We start from the raw sequence: 21,820 nt of genomic DNA on the forward strand, positions 1-21,820 counted from the left end.
TTCTATTGAGGTTGGGCAGAAGGAAGTGAGCTGTTATGAAGCACAGAGATGGAATTTTGGTCAAGAGCATTCTAGATGCATTCTTAAAACCATGTCTCAAGTTTTCAAAGAGTTTCTGGTCCAATTAATTTGGGAATTTGTTCATTTCATAAGCATTTATTGACTGTGAGTCAAGTACTGTGCTAGGCACTGCAGCTACAGTGATAAATAGTGCCCATCTCTATTTTTGGGGTGCCCGATTGGTGAGGAAGACGTGTAAAAGAACAAATGTGGCCCAGTGCTGTGAGAACACTAATAGAGATGTGCAGCAGGCAGCAAATGGTGGTGCAATCAGCTCTGTTCACAGAGGGTCTGGAGTCTCAAGAAAGGCTTTGTGGAAAAGGAGGTAGGAGATTCCTTCTTGGAGGAGAAGATGGATTGTTCTTGATGGTCGGGAAGGTGAGGGAAGGCAAGAGGGCTTGAACTGGTTTGCTTCACAGGGGGGCAACTGTGGGTAGTTTGATACAAATGAATCATGGGTCCAGAGAAATGGGGTGAGCCAGGCTCAAGAGGGGTGAGGCTTGATTGGTGGCTTTGAGTGCCATGCTAATAAACAGCTCACTTGATCCTGGGTTTCACAGGGACCCCCTAAAGGATTTGAGGCTGAAGATTAACAGCCCGTGATATTCGCTTGTCAGTTCTCTCATCTGGGTCTTCATTTGCTCCAATATGGGACTTTCTAATGCCCAGAAGTCACTGAGATGATCATTCTAGGACTGCAAGGAACGTTCCACAGAATGAATGGCACAATGCAAAATACCAATCTGACTGTGGGTTCTCCCTCACACTACTTTTGGTGAATTGAAAGCCTGGATCACATAGTGGGGCTAAGAAAAAAGCAGCCTGGCCCACAGCTCTTTCCTTAGACTCCCATTATGTGTATGTCATTTGAGCTAAGTTGCCCTGTAGGGTGGAGCAAGGTCCCAGATCCTCAGGCAACCTGGTGCCCTTGGGTGAGTGATCTGAGGAAACATCTGTAGCCGCTGGCAATGGTAGGTCTCATGCCCTGGGCTCAGCCTGCTCTCTCAGTGGCCTCTCCTAGGGACCCTCCCTTTTCTTACCACCACAAGACTTCCCCACTGGCAGGGGGAACACGATCAGTCATTGGAAAGGAGTGGGAACACTCATTCACTGAGCTTACTGATGTAAGATTCTCCCAGGAATAGACAGTGCACCAAATCTGTATGTAGACTTTGTGAATCCCTTTAAATTCAAAATCCCCAGGCTGCTATGGCTCTTAACTAAGGCTCTGAACCATAACAGAATGCATTTCTGTAAAAGTCAGGAGTTTAGCCAGGCATATGTGTGTGGTTCTCTAAATAAAACAAAGAGGAAAAGGCAAACTTAGAAGCAGGCCAAGTAATGAGAAAGAAGGACGTTTGCTTTGAGGCTGGGCATGAATGCAGAGGGGAACTGGGCTACTAAGCGGGTCATAGTGTTTCCTCACACTTGGGCCATCAGCTCCAGTTGCCTGGACGGTTTCCTTACAGCTCAAAGAGCTGGCAATTCCATCACCCAATTCCATCTCCTCACCACAGACTTGGTTTTTGAAGGTGAAGGCAACCGGGTTGGAATGGAGCTTCAGGAGACAGGAGAGCTGAGGCCAGACTTTCTGGATAGACACTCTCTGACCTTTGGCAGTGCCAGACATAAGTCTCAGGACTGCCTGCTCTCTAAAACAGGCTTCTTCTGTGCATCAAAGCCTTACACCTTTGCCCTTTATTGTGGACAGGAAGGACTGTATACACACCATAGAAAAATGCAGCTGGGTATTTATAAAGAATAAATAATGGTTAACAATGATAAATAAATAATAATGCATCCTTAATTATCAGCTGGTAATAGGGTAGTTACCATCCATGGAGTGATGATTGGGAGCAGAGACAGTGGAGCTGGATTAGCTGGGCTCAGATCCAGTCTACTCCTTACAAGCTGTGCAACTCTAGGCAGGTTACTTAACCTCACTGAGCCTCAGCTTCCCCACTGTAAAAGAGGTAGTGCTAGTGCCTCCCTCACCAGGTGGTGGTACATATAACATTAGATCAGCTGACACATGCAAAGCACTTAGAACAATGCTGCCACCAGAGAGTAAGCATCAAGTGACTCTTCCTCTTTCTCTTCCTCATTATCACACTAATTATAGGAGATGAAGGAAGGGAGGCAAATTCCTACCTGGGATGCCAGGTCCTGTCCAGTCCCCCAGTCAACAGCCTCATTCTCTCCCTATCTTTCATGTGTCGGCACTTAAGGGCCAACAGGGAGAGGACCCTGGGTCCCTGCTGACTGTGGGGAGAGACAAGCTGGTAACTGAATGGTCACAAGGCTGCATGGTCAATGCTATTTGAGAAACCCAAAAAAGGCTTTTCAGAGGAGAGGACATTGCATGTGTAGGGGTTTCTGTAGTGGAAAAGGGGTTAAGGGCAATCCATGAAGAATCCCCGCCCCCTATGGCTACTCTTCTTGCAAAGTGAGGAGTGAAGGGGCAACAGGCCAATCCTGGAGTCCTGGCTCATCCACTGAAACCCACTCATGCTGGGGTGAAAAATAGTTGCATGCATGGATTGTCCACATAGGTACTTGGAGTTTTCAGTGGGGAAGAAGATACTACCAGAGAGAAAGTAAAAGCAAGGGGAGTGCCTGCATTCAGAGGGAGGTCTTCTGGGTATTTGCAGCAGGACATTTGCTACAAGAAGAGGTAGTGGTGATTGTGGGACCCAGGAATGAAGCTCTGCTGTTTGAGGACTGCTTTTGTGGAGAGGGATGGGTTTTCTTGCCACATAAGCCAGTGGCCACAAACACATGAAAGTGAGGACTCCTAGAGCCAGGATAAGGAACCCTGGGCAGGATGGGGAGGAATAAACCAAGAGAATCACATGGCCACAGTCCATGATCTGTGTCCTCAGGCTGTCCTTTGCACACGTGCGCTGTGTGGAATGTCTTCCTCTCATCGTCCACCTGACACCCCTCACCCCTGCAGAGCCAGCTCAAGTGTTCTTCTCAGGGCCAGCTTGCCTGATAGCCACCAGCATTCCCATAGCACCCAGCACACAGCGCCCATTACACCCCTTTCCTTATGGCCTCATAACTGTGTCTTGTCGCCCAATTCCAAACCTCGTTCTGAGCTCCTTGGAGCCTGAATGAGCTTCCAGAGTCCAGCCAGTGCCTGGGACTGAGCATGACTCATAGACATTTGTTGACAGAATGCATACGTGAACTATGAGTGAATTTCTTGACACCAGTGTTCTATCACTAAAATTCCTGCACCTGTTTTTTACCATCTCCCTCCCCACTGGGAAATGGTGAGGCTCAGTAAACACTTCTGAGATGAGAAGCATCTGTTTCTATGCATTTTGACTTCTCTTTGTATGCAATATATATTTATCATTATGGGATTGGCCAAGATGCCATTCTGACAAGCCACGGGGTTACAGGTATTCACAGTTCTCTCATCGTCCTGGTGTTCAATCCATCAAATATCCAGGGCAGAGTGAGAAAGCAAAAACAGCGGCTCAAAAGAGCCTCACTACAAGCCTTCAGCTGTCAAATCTCGAAGGTCAGAACTGGCAGAAGCTGATGGTCTTTTTTTTTTTTTTTTTTTTGATGCCCATCAATGAAAGCAATCGTGAGTAAAAGTTGTACCTGCCAGGAAAGGAATTGTCCTTTGTACTTCATGGCAACCTTCACAGTTGAGGTGCATTTTGACAGCTGCTTCCTGAGCCCCAGGGAGGGTTATACATTTATCCCTGGGTGTGGGTGGAGGGCAGGGAGAAAATACTTTTCATCTTTCCATCGATTGGAGACTCTTCTGTGATCTTGAATGGGGCTTTAATTTTTAGACTCAGAGCTTAGGCTTTAAAAGAGCTGCATCCTAGAACTAGCTTCAATTGATATGGTATCCATCCACCTAACACAGAACCCCTACTATCTGCTAGGCAGTGTGCCAGACATTACTAGCATAAAAAGGTGTGAAACCCAAAGTCTCCATCTTCAAGACCTGTGGGCCAGAATTAGATGACCAAATATCAGAAAAGCTCTCTTGAGAAGAGCTTTTCCTGATTGGATAAGAACAGCTCTTAGTTTCCTCAGAGCCAGGCATGATGCCAGGGTTCAACTGCAAGGCTGTCTTGGGAAAACAACATGAGAAAAGAAATGGACCCAGAAGATTTGTGTTTCCCTGTGTTACCCATAACTATAGGCAAATTATGGAAGCTCTCTGAGATTTGGTTTACTCATCTATAAAGGAGGTGAATAATATATATGGTACAGATCATAGTAAAGGTGAAATGAGTTGATAGATGTTGACTCACTTGGCAAACTGAATATGCACTGTACAGATAATTTACCATAAATATTTAACAACACAGTCTCTGCTTCTTGAGAACAAAAAGGAGGGCTGTGGCTCTGTTGTTTACCTGGGACCTAGATGAGAGTCAATACATGAAGTACAAAGAGAATGGATGGATGGGTGGATGGATGGATCAATGGATGGATGATGGAGGATGGATGGATGGATGGATGAATGGATGGTAGATGGATGAATGGATGGATGGATGGATAGATGGATGTATGGATGGCATGGTAGATGGATGGATGGATGGATGGATGGATGGATAGGTGGGTGGATAGGAGGATGAGATGGATGGATGGATGATGGGTAAATGGATGGTAGATGAATGGATGGATGGATGGATGGATGGATGGATGGATGGATTGTTGGATGGCAGGATGGGATGGATGATGGATGGATGGATGAATGGATGGATGGTATGGTAGATGGATGGATGGATAGGTAGGTGGATGGGAGGATGGGATGGATGGATGGATGATGGATAGATGGATGGTAGATGAATGGATGGATGGATAGATAAATGGAAGAATGGGATGGAGCTTCCTTCTGGTTTTAAAAGGTTTTGCTTCTCTAGTCCATCTGTATTCTCATTCCCCTGTGGCTTTGGAAGCCACAGTCCTTCTAGAGATAGAATAATAGATGTGTTGAGAGTATATCCACCTGTGGAGACCAGAGACATTCATGACCTTGGATTCCTTCCAGCTACCCCAGCTCATGAGCTGCACAGGCAGGATGAGGCCACAGGTGGAAACCTTGTCACTAGCCTGTCCAATCATGAGTGGGAGAAAAATGGCTCTCCACCTTAAACACAAGTCCTCCCACGTCTTTAAGGTTTCTTTTTTGCTTTTCTTCTTAGTGTTTACTAAATGGTAACATAAAGCTACCTGCTTATGTGATCAACCAATTCAAGCTGAGATGTTAGAGCCATGATTCTTAACTTTTGGTGCACACCCAGAATCCCTGCAGGGCTTCCTAAAAATACACATGCTCATGGCCCACTCCAAGACAAGTAAAATCAGAATGGCTCAAGATGAGACTCAATTATATGAATTTTGCAAAATGTGTGGCTCTGATTTGTATTACTAAAGCTTGTGACCTACCATGTTAATGGCTGAAGGTCCAGTTCGTCTAAAGAGGACTAGCATTTTAGTAGTTGCTTCAATATTACTACTCAAAGTGGGGAGAAATATGGTAAATCCAGGCATACTCAATGGGACTGGTACTTTGGGATCCATTTTGAAGAACACAAGTGGTTACTCTGAGAAGAAGGGGTGTGAAATCTGTAACCCTGGCTCTCTTCCTGCCCACTCTCCCATGACCCTGAGCAGCCTGAGAGAAGGGTGTCCCTTAGACAGACAGCCTGGGCCTGGGAGGCAGCGGGTAGGCACTGTTAGCACCTGCTCTGCATGTTAATCTAATTTAAACCCACGACACTCCTGTGAGTGGCACAATCACTACCATTTTACAAAGATGAGGCTTATAGAGATTCTGAGACTTGTCCAAACTCATATTGTGTGTGAAGAATTTCCTCCAGGAGCACTCAGACCTCAAGTCTCCCGCCCACTGTGTGCTCAGAGAACCCTGAGCTACACGATTGTTCCTGTAACAAGGTGTCTGGGAAATATGCCCCTGACAAGCCTGGGTGTGAGTTTTAAGGCTTTTAAAAATTATCTTTGGAGCCTTTGAATGGCTCCCTCTTTTTAGTGTAAATCACCTAGACATTAAAGGCCTTATTGTATATTTATTAGTATGTTATTCAGACCATGGGGGAAAAGAGAGAAGCTGACTCTATGAATGACTTTGAAAGTGAGAAAAAGCTGGGCCTGAAATTAAATCATTGTGACACTGCCACTTGAGGGCATCAATTTCAATAAATGATCACCTTTTTTATTTCTGATCTCATTTATCATGCAGGCAAGATTCAAGGAGAACTTTTGACCATGGAGGCTGAATGCCACAGGCTCTGATTTCCCCAGCTGTCAAGACTTGCCACTTTGCCCTGGGCTGACTGAAGTTCAACCCAGAGCAGCCTGGGAAAAGCAATCAGGTCCCTTTTCAGAAGCAAATGCCTGGTGGCATCTTTCCATAGGTGCCCTGTCCTGAGATCATCTCTCACTCAGCCTGTCTACTGACAGGAACATTCGGGGTTCTGTGCATTAATGGTGAAGGTATCAGTGGGCCAGAAGGGAGGTCCCTCTTTGTCCAGGGAGCAGGAGTCTGGGGTGGAGAGAATTACTTCCTGCTGCCCTACTCCTGGATGGCATCTGAGGATGGGTCGCTGGCATTGCTGGGACAGAAGAGGGGAGCAGAGGGCAGTCAGAACCTCCACTTTAGAAGGTAAGAAGCTACAGCTGCGAATCAGGACTGAAACCACACCTCCTGATGGCCACAAATCAATATCTCTTTGAGTTAAATTACCTTGGCACATTTCCTATTAGGATTGTTACTAGTTTTAAAGCTGGGATCTTTGGTCAGAACTGATTGCCTTAAGTAAGTGCTGCAGCTGTATGGGTACCCAGCGGGAATGCAAATTTTTCTTCACTTGGGGAGGGTGGCTGCTGATTTTAATCTAAGGGCAGTGAGTTTGAGGGTTTCCTGATGCAGCTGGGCAGCTGGGAAACAGACCCTTCCAGGGTGCCACTGTGGAGATGAGTCCTGGCTTTGCCACGAGCCTGCAGTTTTGTGTGTTTGTTAGTTTGTTTTTTGAGACAGGGTCTTGCTCTGTCACTCAGACTGGAGTACAGTGGCATGATCATAGTTTACTGCAGCCTCAACCTCTTGGGCTCAAGCAAGCCTCCTGCCTCAGCCTTATGAGTAGCTGGGATTACAGGCATGTAGCATCATGCCTGGCTAACTAAAAATATATTGTTTTTGTAGAGGTTGGGGATCTCACTATGTTGCCCAGGCTGGTCTTGAACTCTGGCCCCAAGTGATCCTCCCACCTTGGCCTCCCAAAGTGCTGGGATTAGGGGTGTGAGCCATTGTGCCGGGTCTGAGCCTGCAGTTTGACCTTCATCACATCACACCATATCATCACCCCCCCTGGGCTTCACATTCCCCATCAGGAAACTAACATGGAAAGGGGAGGAGATTAGACTCAAGTATCTTCCGGGTCTAGGGGTTGAGGTCCTGCAGAAAGGCAAGGCTTTGTGCTGAGAATTTCAGTTCACCACCATACTCTGGATTGAGTCTTATTTGTGCTTTAAAATGCCCTGACAGCTTATCTTGGCTCAAGCCTGAGTTTTCCTAATGACTTTCGGTTTAAAATCTCTTTTCAAATATTAGTAATTCAAATGATTGGCAACTTCTGTCCCCTCAGGGCCCAATTCTTCCCTCCACACACTGTGTAGTTCTGGTCACACATAATAAAGTCCCCAGATACCCGCGGCTGTAGGAGAAAGCCATGTGCTTGGAGAGGAAACAAGACTGGAGGCGGCCTTCTGGGCAGGAGCCCTGGAGAGTGTCTCCTATAGCCTGACATGCCACCCACCCTCAAGCTTGCGTTCCTGCATCCAGGAGAACACCAATTTTACACAGACAATTGCTGCTGGATTGATCGATCTTTCTAAGACACATCAGAACGGCAGTGTGGTGCAAGGGATGGCTCCCTAGCTGGCTGCTTCTGCCGGATCTGCCACTAGCGATCTTAGCTCAGCCTCTTAATAATATGAGCCTCAATTTTAAAACATTCACACAAGCACGTGCTGTTGCTATTCTGCTTGTGTCCTTCTTACTTGAAAGCTGTGACCTTGTTGTCTTTGGCTGTGTCATCTTTGGCACCTACCACACAAGAGGCACTGAATCCATGATGGTGAGATGAATGTTTGAACCAAAAAGGACCTAGCATTTATTAGTGCCAACTATAGCCAGGCACCGTGCGAGCCATTTTCCATATGCCATTTCACAACTCACCATTTTACATAGGTATTATCATATTCATTCAGATCATGGGGACTTTATGGCCACTAATTTCTAGCTAAGATGTCCTATGCCTACGTGACTGTGACCAGCTGGGCCTAGGCTGTTTGACAGCCCCTATTTCTCTGCTTCCTTGATTCTCTGGTCATTCTGCCTGGGCAGATGAGCAGGTTGGGCACTCACCTGTCTGTCCCCTGCGAGACTCTGGGCAAAGCCAAGCAGCCTTGGCCAACGTGGCCACTCATGCTCTGTGATTCATTAGACCTCATATACTCCGCTGCTCTCCAGGCAACTAGGAAGGAAGCAGCTGCTGTGCTTCTCCAACTGCCTTTCCCCTACCCTCCTGCCTCCGGGTGCTTCCAACCAGCCGGCTGCTCCCACCCCTCTGATGCACGACAGCCGGCACTGCCTGCTCACGACTCAGTGATTTCCGGGGAACTTGGTGGCGTGTGACTTGTCACTCCTCAGCCCACTCCTCTGAGTCAGGCTCTCCCCAGCCGACTTTATTATTACAACTTCCTCCCTCATTACTACAAACACGGAATGTTGTTTTCCAAATAGTGGTCCCCAAACCACCATCTCCTGTTATGAGAGGAAGCCAGCCCCATTCGTAATCATCACATTCGACATCACCAGGATATCACTGTGTCCCCCTCACTGCTCTGAGCGCTATGCTAGTGAGGTCATCTCTGACATTAAACGGAGTGAGCTTTCAGCAAGGCAAACTGCTGAGTACTGCAAATCCAAAGATTCTTGAGACTAGCAGCGATCCCATAATCAGGGAGCAGGCAAATCTCCATCCTTTGTGATCCCAAACTCTCAACAGTGCAAAGCTGGGCAAGTTTTGATTTGCTAGGGCAAATGCCCTGTTCCTTGCGGCTGGCCAAGGCACCCACGAGAGTAGCTCTGCGCTGCAGTGGACGGTCTATTGATTGTCCTTTCTGCTGCCACCTTCTACCCTCACCACACTGATCTCAAGGGAGGTGAGGAGGCTGGCCCAGGCATCTGTAATTTAAATGTGGAATCACTCCTGCTCTTCACTAAACTCCTCCATGGCTCTGCCAGGGCCAGGGGAAAACATCGCTGTACCTGAGACGCATGAAGCTTGGGTCTAAGACGAAGTCCCTGTATATGTAAGCAGCCCCAGACAAAGCTATCAAGTCACTGAATTTGCCTCAGCTCAGTCCCAATTCCTTTCTCCTGCTCAACTCACACCCTCCAGACGACAGAGCAGCTCCTCTGGTGATAGAGGCATTGCCTTGGGAAGAGGGTAAGTTGGGTGGCCAGGTGGACCTTGAGGTAGGTGGCCATGGCACCATGTGGAGGGAAGGCTGCCCTTGAAGGCACTGACATCACATGCCCCAGGGCTCACTTGTCTTGAAAGGTCAAATAGTCAAAATAATCACTCTCTCTTTTTTATTTTTTTGCAAGATTCTTTCATATTTCCCTTTCTCTTTCCCAGCTCCACCCTTTCTCCCTAAGAGGCTTTAGGTTTCCTGGAAAGAGTCCAGTTTGGCCCACGTCACTTCCTATTTCCTCTCTCTGCCTCAGTTTTCTCCTCCTTTAAATGAGAATTCACTTGGTAGTTATGAGCATAGAAAGGTAAAGAGGGAAAAACTATTTGCAAGGCCCTATGGCCAGTCACACCCGAGGAGTTATGTTCCTGACTATGCTACACAGGGAAACAGGCCAGGCCACACAAGAAGGGCTGAAACCCCTCTGGCACCTTTTCTCACACTCGTGGGTATTCTCAGACTCCAACTCCACCTCTCCCAGCCACATCTGTGAATCCCCCCACCCTCCACCAGCATCACAAGGGACTGATGCCTGAGGGCTCAGCAGCCTCAAGCAACAATCCCTGGTCTCTGCCAGGCCTGGTGGGGAAGGAAGGAATGTGGAGAGTGATAAGTCAGAATATGCAATTCTCAGAATATGAGGCGGGGCAAATACCTATAGGATGGCACATAGCCCTGCTCTCAGATAAGAGGCCTTCCCATCCAGGCTCCTTACAGGAGAGAGAAGCCGTGCTGGAGGGAGGCTTGGTGCCAGAGAACAGCTGGTCCCAAACAGGGGGCAGTCCAGACACCTGCTATCCCACACTGATATCTGGTGAATAGAGCAGGAGACCTTGGTAGCTGGGACCTTCTCAGCCAGCCCAAAGAGGTATTTCAGAGGCAAGAAGATGGATATGAGTTTAGGAATGTGGAGAGCATTCTTTTTGATGCCAAGATTTCATTCCTGATGAGACTGCAGCAGCTTGTAGTCCTTCTAAGAGCAACTAAATACAGATGGGTTAATGGCGGGGAGTAGGGAGAAGACTTTCAATAAATTACGAAGGAGGCCATTCAGCTTTACTGACAAAGCAATAGACAGGATCTCTCCCCTGCACGCCATGGGGATGGAGGATGGGTAGCAGGCATCGTCCAGGTGGGACCCTTCTGAAAAGATATTCTCTTAGAAGGAAGCCAAGTCTAAGCACAGCTAGACATTTGGGAATTTTCTCCTGTAAACAAGTCACAAAGAAGGATCCTTGTTGCTAAAGTAATCAGATCTGGGGTCCCTCAGTGCTGAGATCACAGGATGGTATTTATACTTATGGAATGAAAAAACAAAAGCCAGGCACAGAGGTGCCCTAGTTTAACTTTGCTTTCCAATGTCACGACATGTAGAGCCCTGATGAATCACTGAGTAAGCAAGTAAGTATCTCCAGAAAGCTTAAAGGTTTCCACTGTCATATGCCTTGGTGGTTGTAGCACAAAGCTCTGTTCCAATCTCTACTGAATTACACTGGTGTAGTATCCATGACTAATCCTGCTCTGGGGTACCAAATTCCCATAGCACCTGCTTGGATGGACAAAATATTTTGTCCTTTCCCTTCCTGCCCAACTTCTGCTGGTAAAACCCAGTTTCTACCATATTAAATTACTTTCATTCTGGCCTTTTAACATTTCTTTGGCTGTTTTCTTCTTGGCTCCATCTGAACTTTGGGAAATGAGTATCTTTAATACCCACTCATGAAATGCCCACTCTGGCAGCTGGTCCTGTGGCTTCTGGAAGGGCCACTAGCCAGGGTAGCCAGAGGTACCCACAAGTCAGTACCCAAGACACCACCTAAGGGATATTAGTAGTCATTGCTCAATCTGGACCTACCGATTCAAGGACAATCATGAGTTTGTAAGTAGATGTCACAGACTCTGGAAATGTGTAGCCAAAAGCCAAATCACCTTGTATAAAATCAATTTTGGACATGGAGAAGTACTTACCCATGCTTCCCTGGGGTGGGCATCAGGAGGATCTCTCTTGCAGCCTCATTGTGGGGCAGCAGCTGGGCGATGTACCTTCCAGAGGGCTGCAGGTGCCTGTGCACTGAGACGGCCAGCGTACAGTGCTCACTGCTGCTCCTCATCCATGGACTCAGGATGGTGTGCTTGGAGTCGGCTGAGGTGTTGAGGAGGAGAAAGGAGCCTGGAAAGAGACAGGGAAAATGAATCTGTAGATGTGTTCAGGTAAGACCAGCAGTAACTCTGTGGCAAGACTTAGAGAAAAATAGCATCAAAATCAGAGATACTGGAGGCCATTATCTCCTTCTCTGCATGCACCCAGCCTTCTTCCTCCACTCTTAGATTTTCTTTGTAAATAGTATAGCCTGATGCAGGTGGACAGTGGCTGGGCACATGGGCCTTATAGTCAGGCAGACCAAGGTTCTAACCTTAGCTCCCCTACTTCCTACTTCTGTGTCCTAGAGCCTTAGATTTTTCATCTGCAAAACAGGAATAAAAACATCTATTTCAAAAGACTCTTGTTCCTTCCCTTACTAGTTGAATGATCTTGGGAAAAGCATTAACTTTCCTAGGTTTCAGTTCCCTCCCTTGTAAAATGGGGTGAGAGGGTTGGCTGAAGTCAATAATCTCTTAAGGTTCATTTCAGCTCTTGAGCCTATGAGTCATGTGAACTTGCAACTCTCCCCAGAAAAAGCCCTACAAATCCCCACTGGTGTTGTGCCCGTGGCAGAGTTTCCCTCTGGAGCAAGCCAATCCTGATTCCAGTAGCACAGGCCAAATGACCTGCAAGAAACCTACGCTCAAGGAGATTACTGTCAGTGTAAAAGCACACCACTATTATAGTGTTCCAGGCATTCCCTCTGATACATTAATTTTACTTGCTGCACTTCTGCAATGAAGTTTTGGGCCATTAGATGCTGCTGCTTTTGCAGTAGAAATCTATTTCAACGAGATCCCTGACTTCCACAGTGGGAAGCAGCTAAGGAGTACTCAGTCTTCTTAAACTACTCCTGGCACTTCCAAGGTCTCCTTCTGCAGATAACCCAATTTCCCAAATAAGCAAATAAACTAGCAGCCTGCAATAAGCAATGGTGCAGATAAAAGAGGGGGATTCCTACCAAGGCAAAGCATTATTCCAAAGGAAAGTGCTCTTCCAGGAATTGGAGATTTCCAACTTTCTTAAAGTAAGTAAAAGCGACTTCTGGTTTAAATCAGGATGAAGCACAAGACTGTGTCTGAGCTGGATGGAGAACGTGAACCCTCTGTACCTGGTGGGAAGTTTCAGCATGGCATATGGTCATGAGAAGTGCTCTACAACCATCAGTACATAATCTACATTATTACAGTATTTTGCAGTGGAGGAAATGTTCTTGCCTGGGCACAGAGGAAAAGAAAAGGGATTAGAACCAAAGACAAAGAATTGGGAAGATCATCTAATTCAGTCGCCTTGCTTCCCTAGAGAAGCAGACTGGAGATCCAGATAGGGAAATGACTTGTCCAAAGTCTTAGTTTGAAGGTTAAGACCAGACTCCAGATTTCTGGACTCCGAAGCAGTACTTTTCTCCTTGTATCTTTTTCACTGGCCCATTGTGTACTTCAGCCTGAAACACGGCCAAGGTACCTTGTGGCCAGAATGTACAACTTTGGAAGTCAGAGGGGCAGGAAGGTGAATGAGGGGCACATGGGCACCAGACCCAATCCATTTATTTGGTCCCTTCCTTACTCCTTTCTGCCCTCAGATTCCGTTTAATGGATGCCTATTTTGAGCAGACATCCAAGCACTGACTGGCTTTGCACTGAGGAGACGACGTGACAGACACAGTTGTGACCTTCAAGGAACTCCAGGTCTGGCAGGGGTGAAGAGATGTCTGCAAGAACTATCAGCACTAATGCAGGTCATAAAGTCAGACACACATCCAGGCAAAACATGTTGGGAGCCTTCAGGAGGGAGGAGACAGGAGGTCCAGGTGGGAAGATCCATAAAGAGGAAGACCCTTGAGCCAGGTCTTACAGGGAGAGAAAAACAAAGATACTGGCAGAATGGACTGTGCAGAAGCTGAAGGGAAGAGGAAAAAGGACAACGGTAGATGATGTTTGGCTGCAGAGTAGGACGCTGGAGAGAAAACTGAGAAATAAGGAAGGCTAGGGTGATAGGTGGTGTAACCAGACCATAGAGAGCATTGCTTCCTGGCTGAAGATTTCCAGTTTTATTTTGTGGATAATAGAGAGCCAGATATTTCTAGCAGGAGAATGGCACCATCAGAGTGGTGCTGCAGGAGAACTGATCTGTTATGGTGGGGGCAAGAGGGAATTAATATTGACCCAACCTCATCTTGCACCACAAGTCCACACAAGGGCAAGAATGTGACTAAATACAAATTTGAAGTGTTTGCTTTGTTACTGTTGTAAGCAAAAGCAGTATGTCGAAGGTGGATGACTGGGGTTTCCAGTACTAGGGTAGCGTGTATCTGTGCAGAGCACATGAGGACCCTGGAAGTATCTCTGGGGACAGAGTCTTGCTCCAGACTCTTTGGGGGTATGGCCTGGGGTTAGGATGAAGCCAGTCCCATGTCCAATAATAATTTACACATAAGGGAGCAGCAGCAACTATGCCCTGGTCTGAGACCATTCTCTGATGTTCTCAAGTTGGCAGAATGTTGAGTAGAAACCAGGAGATTTTTGAGTTACTGAAGGGAAGAATGGGGGCAAAATAAAGAAGGTATCCCCGTTCTTCTCAGGAAGATTATACTTATGCACATGTGCACACGCATGAGAAGCTAAAAAAATCCAGCTGAAGGTGTTGGGGTATTGGGACTAGGGACTCTTCGTGTGTCACTGATCCTCTCCACCCTTGGGTGTGGCCATGCATGTAAATTCCATCCCCGTAATTTGGCACCTCAATAATGGAACTCTTTCAAAGCTGACTGAAAGATAGATTATTTTTCCAGTTCTAATATGTGAGATGATGTTTATATGAACCTTATTTTCCACAACCTATCAATAAGCAACTGAGCTTAAAGTATTTTCACTGTCAGTGAAACTCTATAGTTGAGAGCTATCTCTTCATCAGCAGCTTTCCTCTACCAAAAATAAGGGAAAAAATACATTTCATAAGCTCCTTGGGATATTGTCAGTATAAATCTTTTAAAGTCAGTAAGAATTTATCTCTCCTCTCTCTCTTTTCCGTTTCCTATTTATTTTGCTCAGGATAGCTTGGGGCTAGGTGAAGTCTCCTGGGGTCCTTTCTAATTAAGAAGGATGGTCTAGCAGCACACAGACCTTCACCCAGTGTGGCCACAGGAGAGTGGAGAGGCAGATCAAAGAGCTCTGCTTATACAGCGCCATGACCATGTTTCTTTTATTATGCATCGTGTCAATATGTTTAATGATTAAATATGAAATGGTTATTTTTACCTCTGGTCACCAGTGTAGGAATGTGCTGCTCTCATCTCAACCAGCAGGGCTCAAATTATGGGCAAAACCCAAGGGTCATGAACTTAGAGGTCAAACTCTTTTATATCTGTTCAGTTATTGACCTTAGACAAATTATTTAAACACTTAAATATTAGTTTGCTCAAATTTAATATGGGCATAGCCTACCTCATATGGCTGTTGTGAAGATTAAATTAAATAACATGTATCAAGTAGGCAGTACCATGCCTGCTCAAGGTAGGTATGTAATAAATATTAGTTCCCTGTGTTGACAGGTGTCTTAGTCTGGAATTCCTTTGAACTAGGACTGAACCTGGAATCAGAAGGACTAAACTGGAGTAGCTCTGCTACTACCAACCTTCCTTTGTAAAATGAAAGGGTTGGATAGAGTCTGTCTAAGGATTCTTACAGCCCCAAACTGTCAGTAATTCTACCTGCCTGCCTAGAATATTATTAATCTAAAGAAATTGAGTCAAGTCTCCAAGCCCCCAAGTCCTAAACTCTTCTTCTCATAATTCACCTCTCTGAGGTTTATATACCAACAGTTTTAATCAATTGGCCAAATTCTCTGTGAACTTTCCTGCTGAGAAGTAAGGAAGTAAGCTGTGGTTCCCTGCCCTGCCTTCCTCTCTCCCAATTTACACACATACATCCCTAGGAAGGGCTCCTGTGCTAGCATCATTTGTTTCTTAAATGCTTCTGCTATAAGGCTGCTAACACCTCTAAATATCTGGTATGCAACACAATGCTTGCCACATGGTAGGTACTCAGTGATCCTAAAAATCAAAGTGATATGGTAGTAACATGGTGATGTCATCTGGATGTGTTTGTTCCTCCAAATCTCATGTTGAAATGTGACTCCCAATGTTGGAGGTGGGTCCTGGTGGGAGGTGATTGGATCATGGGGGCAAATCCGTCATGAATGGTTTAGCTCCATCCCCTTGGTGTACGTGAGTTCTTACTCAGTTATGTGAGATCTGGTTATTTAAAAGAGTCTGGAACCTCCCCTCCTTTCTCTCTTGCTCTCACTCTCACCCTCACCACGTGGCATGCTCGCTCCTTGTTGCCTTCTGCCATGATTGTAAGCTTCCCGAGGCCCTCACTAGAAACAGATGCCATTGCCATGCTTCTAGTACAGCCTGCAGAATCATGAGCCAATTAAACCTCTTTTCTTTATAAATTACCCAGCCTCAGGTATTCCTTTACAGTGACACAAGCATGGACTAATACAGAAAATTGGCACCAAGGAGTGGGGTTTTGCTATAAAAATACCTGAAAATATAGAAGTAACTTTGGAACTGAGTAATGGGCAGGGGTTGGAGGAATTTGGGCAGAGGGAGCTCAGAACACAGGAAGATGAGGGAAAGTTTGGCAGTTCTTAGAGACTAATTAAATGGTTTTGACCAAAATGCTGATAGAAATATGGACAGTGAAGACTAGGCTAAGGAATTACCAAATTGAAATTAAAAAGTTGTTGAAAACTGGAGTAAAGGTAACCTGTGCACACCTCAGCAAATAATTTGGCTGCATTCATGTTCATGCCTTAGGGATCTGTGGAAGGTTAAACTTAAGAGTGATAACTTAGGGTATGTGGCAGAAGAAATTTCTAAGTAGCAGAGTTCCTGAGTGGTCTAGCTGCTTCTAACAGTCTATGATCAGATATGGGAGCAAAGACATGACAAACTTGAAACTTATATTTAAAAGAAAAGCAGAGCATAAGGGTTTGGAAAATTTGCAGACTACTCATGTGGTAGAAAGGAAAAGAACATTTTCAGGGAAGGAATTCAAGTGGCCTGTGGAGCAATTTGCTAAAGTGAATAGCATGACTAAAAGGGAGCCAAGTGCTAATATCCAAGACAAGAAAAAGACCTCAAGGGGCTTTCAAAAGTCTTTGGGACAGCCCCTCTGATCACAGGCTCAGAGGCCTAAGAGGAAAGAATGGTTTCAGGGGCCAGGCCCAGGGTGCTGTTGTCCTGCTCAGCCTCATGACACTGCTCCTTACATTCTGGCTGTTCCAGCTCTAGCCAAGGCTCAAAAGGGCCCACGTACAGCTCCAGACACAACTTTGGATAGCATAAGCTATGCTTCCATGTGGTGTTAAGCCTACAGGCACACAGAATGCAAGAGTGAAGAAGGCCTGGCAGCTCCCATCTAAATTCCATAGGAGGTATGGGAAAGCCTGGGTGCCCAGGCAGAAGTCTACCACTGGAGCAGAGCCCCCACAAAGAAACTCTACTAGGTCAATATCAAGGGAAAATGTGGGGTTGGAGCCTTTACACAGAGTCCCCACTGGGACACTTCCTAGTGGAGCTGTGGGAAAGGGGCTGCTGACTTCCATATCCAAGAATAGTAGAGACACTGGCAGCACTGGCAGCTTGAAACCTCAGCATGGAAAAGCTGCAGACACTTGACTCCAATCTGTGGGAGCAGCCATGGAGGATGCACACTGCAAAGCCATAAGGGTAGAGCTGCCTAAGGCTCTGGGAGCCTATCCCTTGCACCAGTGTGCCCTGGATGTGGGACATGGTGTCAAAGAAGACTATTTTGAAGCTTTAAGATTTAATGACAGCCCTGCTGTGTTCCACACTTTTGTGATGCCTATTACCCCTTTGTTTTGGTCAATTTCTCCACTTTGGAACAAGAATATTTACCCAATGCCTGTACCACCACTATCTTAGAAGTAAATTACTTGTTCTGATTTTATAGGCACATAGGCGAAAGGAACTTGGCCTTAAGTCCCACCTGAGGCTGTGGACTGTGGACATGGAACATTTGTGTTAATACTGGAATGAGTTAATACTTTTGAGGGACTATTGTGAAGGCATAACCATATTTTGAAATGTAAGGACATGATATTGGGGGGGGGGCAGGGGTGAAATAATATGGTTTGGATGTGTTTGTCCCTCCAGATCTCATGTTGAAATGTGATTCCCAATGTTGGAGGTAGAGGCTGATGGAAGGTGATTGGATGATGGGGGTAAATCCTTCATGAATGGGTTTGATACCACCCCCTTTGTGATAAGTGAGTTCTTGCTCAGTTAGTTATGAGAGATCTGGTTGTTTAAGAGAGTCTGGGACCTCCTCATTCTCTTTCATTTGCTCTTGTTGTCACCATGTGACATGCTGGCTCCTTGTTGCCTTCTGCCATGATTGTAAGCTTCTTGAGGCCCTCACTAGAAACAGATGCCATTGCCATGCTTCCGGTACAGCCTGCAGAACCATGAGCCAATTATACTGCTTTTCTTTATAAGTTACCTAGACTCAGGTATTCCTTTACAGTGACACAAGCATGAACTAATACACATGACAAGGAATAGTACAGAATTGCTTATAATGTTTTTTTAAAAAACAGTCTCTAACCTCTGCTCTACCTGACCACATTCCACACACTGGAAAAAAATTTTTTAAGGATTTCTAATTTATTTAGGTGGCTGCCTTCATAATTCTAAATATTATAGTCATAGTTTTACTTGCAGGTGTGACAACTTTAGACATAGATAGGACAATAAGAAAGACAACAAGATCCATTTTATAATTCTTGATTTTTAAAATGTTCTTGATTTTAAAAATTATCTTCTATTGCTTATGTTTTTAACTTTATGTGATTATATTTATGACTTCTTCCATCAGCTCCAGACAGTATCACTTGACTCTCCTCACTATAAAGATGAGGCTATTTAGTCTTTCTGCCTTTCCCTGTACTTTTTCTCTTCCACACCCACCTCCCAAATCAGTTGTACTTTTCCTTTACCTTGTCAAGATTGTGTAAGAAAGATTAAGTGTTTCGCGTTTTGTTTATAGGTTGATGCTAAGTGTTGAAAAATCAATAAACAGACCTTTTATACTGATGGCTATATATTTCTCACTGCAGTGAATAAGGGTTATATTTATAATCTTCTCTATAGATCCAAGAATGCATTCTACTCCAAGCAGGATATATTTCCAGCATCAGGATCAAATGAATTCTCTCTCTTGCATTGTTACTTGTCAAAATTGTGGCACATTTTAATTTGTCTCATATTTGAAATAAGTCTTGGTATATGTTATCAGCAATAATTAAGATTATTATGTTAAATTGTTGTGTGCCACAAAAATAACCAAATTTCATTGCCAGTTGTGTCTTTATAGCTATTTCTGTCTTTTTTTTTATCCACAGACAATTATTGTTTTACTTTGATTATTCTCAGAAAAAGGTTTGTAATCAGCTACTGTCCAAAATTTGCTTCGTCTTCAAGATAATTCATTGAAAGGACTCTGACAGGTTCTCTTGAACATAGGTGTTATAACTTTGGAGATCATATCATTGAACTAGATAAAAAACATTCAAGACTCTAATTTTAATAATCTGACATGTTCATGAAAATTGCCAGCACAACATCAAGTGGGACAAGAATTAATTACATGGGACTGAACTAACAGAAGACCAAAATAATTTTTAATGACTTCTTTTTGTTTGAAACATTGTTGATTCTTTTTATGCTTTGTCTAAAGTTAAGAAAACTTTTTCTTTTGAGCTACTTATAGCTTACAACAACAACTGGGTAAAGCATAGTTTTGTGAGCAAAATTAAACCATTCAGTTTTTTCTTTACCTGATTTCTCCAGAATTTTGAAAAGTTGTGAGTAGTCTTAATTTATAGCAATGTAGTTATTTACGTAAGTTCAATTAGAATCTGTTTTCTTTTGTAGGACAAAATAGTGGCTATAGTGGATATAGTAATTAATAGTGGATATAGTGGTTATTGGATATAATGGTTATTTTACCAGGGCCTTGACTGAAACGGTATATTTTCAAATATGATCACACTGCTTTGAGGAATTTAGATTGACTTTATCGAGCTGATAAGAAGACCTTTAAAAGGTCTGACCTGATACCTTTTCTACACAGTTTCTTTATAGGGTTCCTGACCTGTGGTAAAGTAAAATATGTCACTTTCTGACAGGCCCAGAAAACTCAAGATATTTTAAGACTTCGAGAAGGGAAAAATTCGCCAAATTTGTACAGGTATTACAGATATAGATAAGTGGCACATCCTTGGCTTGGCTTTCTAAGCTTGAGGTTTTAAAAAGTCTAATCTTAGATTCCTTGTAAAAAAGTTCCAACAAAGCTAACTTATAAGAGCCTCTATGGCCAATCACTGTTCTTGCTACGCTTTATATGAATATGAATAATCAGGCCCAAATATTATCAAACTAATACTTATTTTGCAGATAAGTTTGTCCTACCATTATTTGTCTTTGGCAGAAATAAAGGACTAAAGAGAAAAACTGTTTTTTTTTTTTAAATAAAAACCCTATAGTTTTTTTTCTCCTTGAACCCTGTTATGAGATTCTAGCCTTGTCCATTATTTTTGAGTTTGTATTGTTTTCTCACAACTTAGACTAAATCCTGAATTCTTTCTTGGCTACAAGTCTCCAAAATAACATTTTCAATTTTTCTTCCATTTTTCTAACTTGAAATTATTAGAAATTAAAACTGTGCTTTTCTTAAAGCCCTGCAAACTAAAGATAGGCCACTTAAACAAACTTCAAGAAAAATTACCACAGCAAATTATATATAAACAGCCAGTAATATATGAACTCACAAATTTCATTTAAACACTCAATTCAAACTACAATCCAGAAATATGTGTCAGATTGTCACTGAAATCTGAAGATGCTTCAGAGACTCTAAAAAAAAGTAGTTTATAGACTATTCCAGACATTAGCCTTTTTTTTTTCCTGTTTCCACAGAAATACCTTTTATTTACGATCTGTTTGCCTGCATCATATATAGAGCCTAGCCTACTTGCAATGCCACCTCCTGGAATGGGACACAACTGTTTCACCAAACTGACCTATTCTCAGGACTAAAAAACTGATTTAAAGAGAGACGGAATGATATATTTAAATTTACTCTTTTCTGCATATCCCAATTTGTTTTCCATTCTTCTATCTCTAACAATCTCTAAACCAAATCTCTCCAAAGCTATCAACTTGGCTTTTAATATGCGAAACAGTTTTTGTTGTTTGTTTGAGACAGAGTCTTGCTCTGGAGTACAGTGGCACCATCTCAGTTCACTGTAACCTCTGCCACCCACGTTCAAGCAATTCTGTGGCCTCAGCCTCCTGAGTAGCTGGGATTACAGGCTCACCACCACACCCAGCTAATTTTTGTATTTTTACTAGAGATGGGGTTTCACCATGTTGATCAGGCTGGTCTCGAACTCCTGACCTCAAGTGATCAGCCTGCCTCAGCCTCCCAAAGTGCTGGGATTACAGGCGTGAGCCACCACACATGGCCAAATATGTGAAACTTGTTAAGACTTCAAAGTGGGGACTGAAGGAAATAAAAATACTTTACCCCAAAGTATATTTCTTTGACATTTTTTTTTTTTTTTTTTTGTGAGACGGAGTCTCGCTCTGTCACCCAGGCTGGAGTGCAGTGGCGCGATCTCGGCTCACTGCAAGCTCTGCCTCCTGGGTTTACGCCATTCTCCTGCCTCAGCCTCCCGAGTAGCTGGGACTACAGGCGCCCGCCACCTCGCCCGGCTATTTTTTTTATTTTTTTATTTTTTAGTAGAGACAGGGTTTCACCGTGTCAGCCAGGATGGTCCCGATCTCCTGACCTCGTGATCCACCCGTCTCGGCCTCCCAAAGTGCTGGGATTACAGGCTTGAGCCACCATGCCCGGCTGACATATTTTCAAATGGCTGCTTGGAGAGTCAGAAAACAAAAGTATTCCCGCAAAGCTGTCTTTTGTGGGGCAGATTTGCATCTGTAGAAAATCTGCACTTATGCAACCAGTGCTTCCCTCATCCAGA

At 44.4% G+C, this 21,820-nt stretch overlaps 1 protein-coding gene across 1 annotated transcript in view; it reads right to left on the bottom strand.

Annotated features, from left to right (window-relative positions):
* The window catches only part of ALK (ALK receptor tyrosine kinase), a 761,479-nt gene that overhangs the window by 343,112 nt on the left and 396,547 nt on the right, over positions 1-21,820 (bottom strand). The window contains exon 4 of the mRNA XM_023217284.2: positions 11,569-11,770. Coding sequence (XP_023073052.1) covers positions 11,569-11,770 — 202 coding nt within the window. The remainder of the gene's footprint in view (positions 1-11,568; positions 11,771-21,820) is intronic.

This window comes from Piliocolobus tephrosceles, chromosome 15 (genome assembly GCF_002776525.5).
Source record: "Piliocolobus tephrosceles isolate RC106 chromosome 15, ASM277652v3, whole genome shotgun sequence".
Lineage (NCBI taxonomy): Eukaryota > Metazoa > Chordata > Mammalia > Primates > Cercopithecidae > Piliocolobus > Piliocolobus tephrosceles.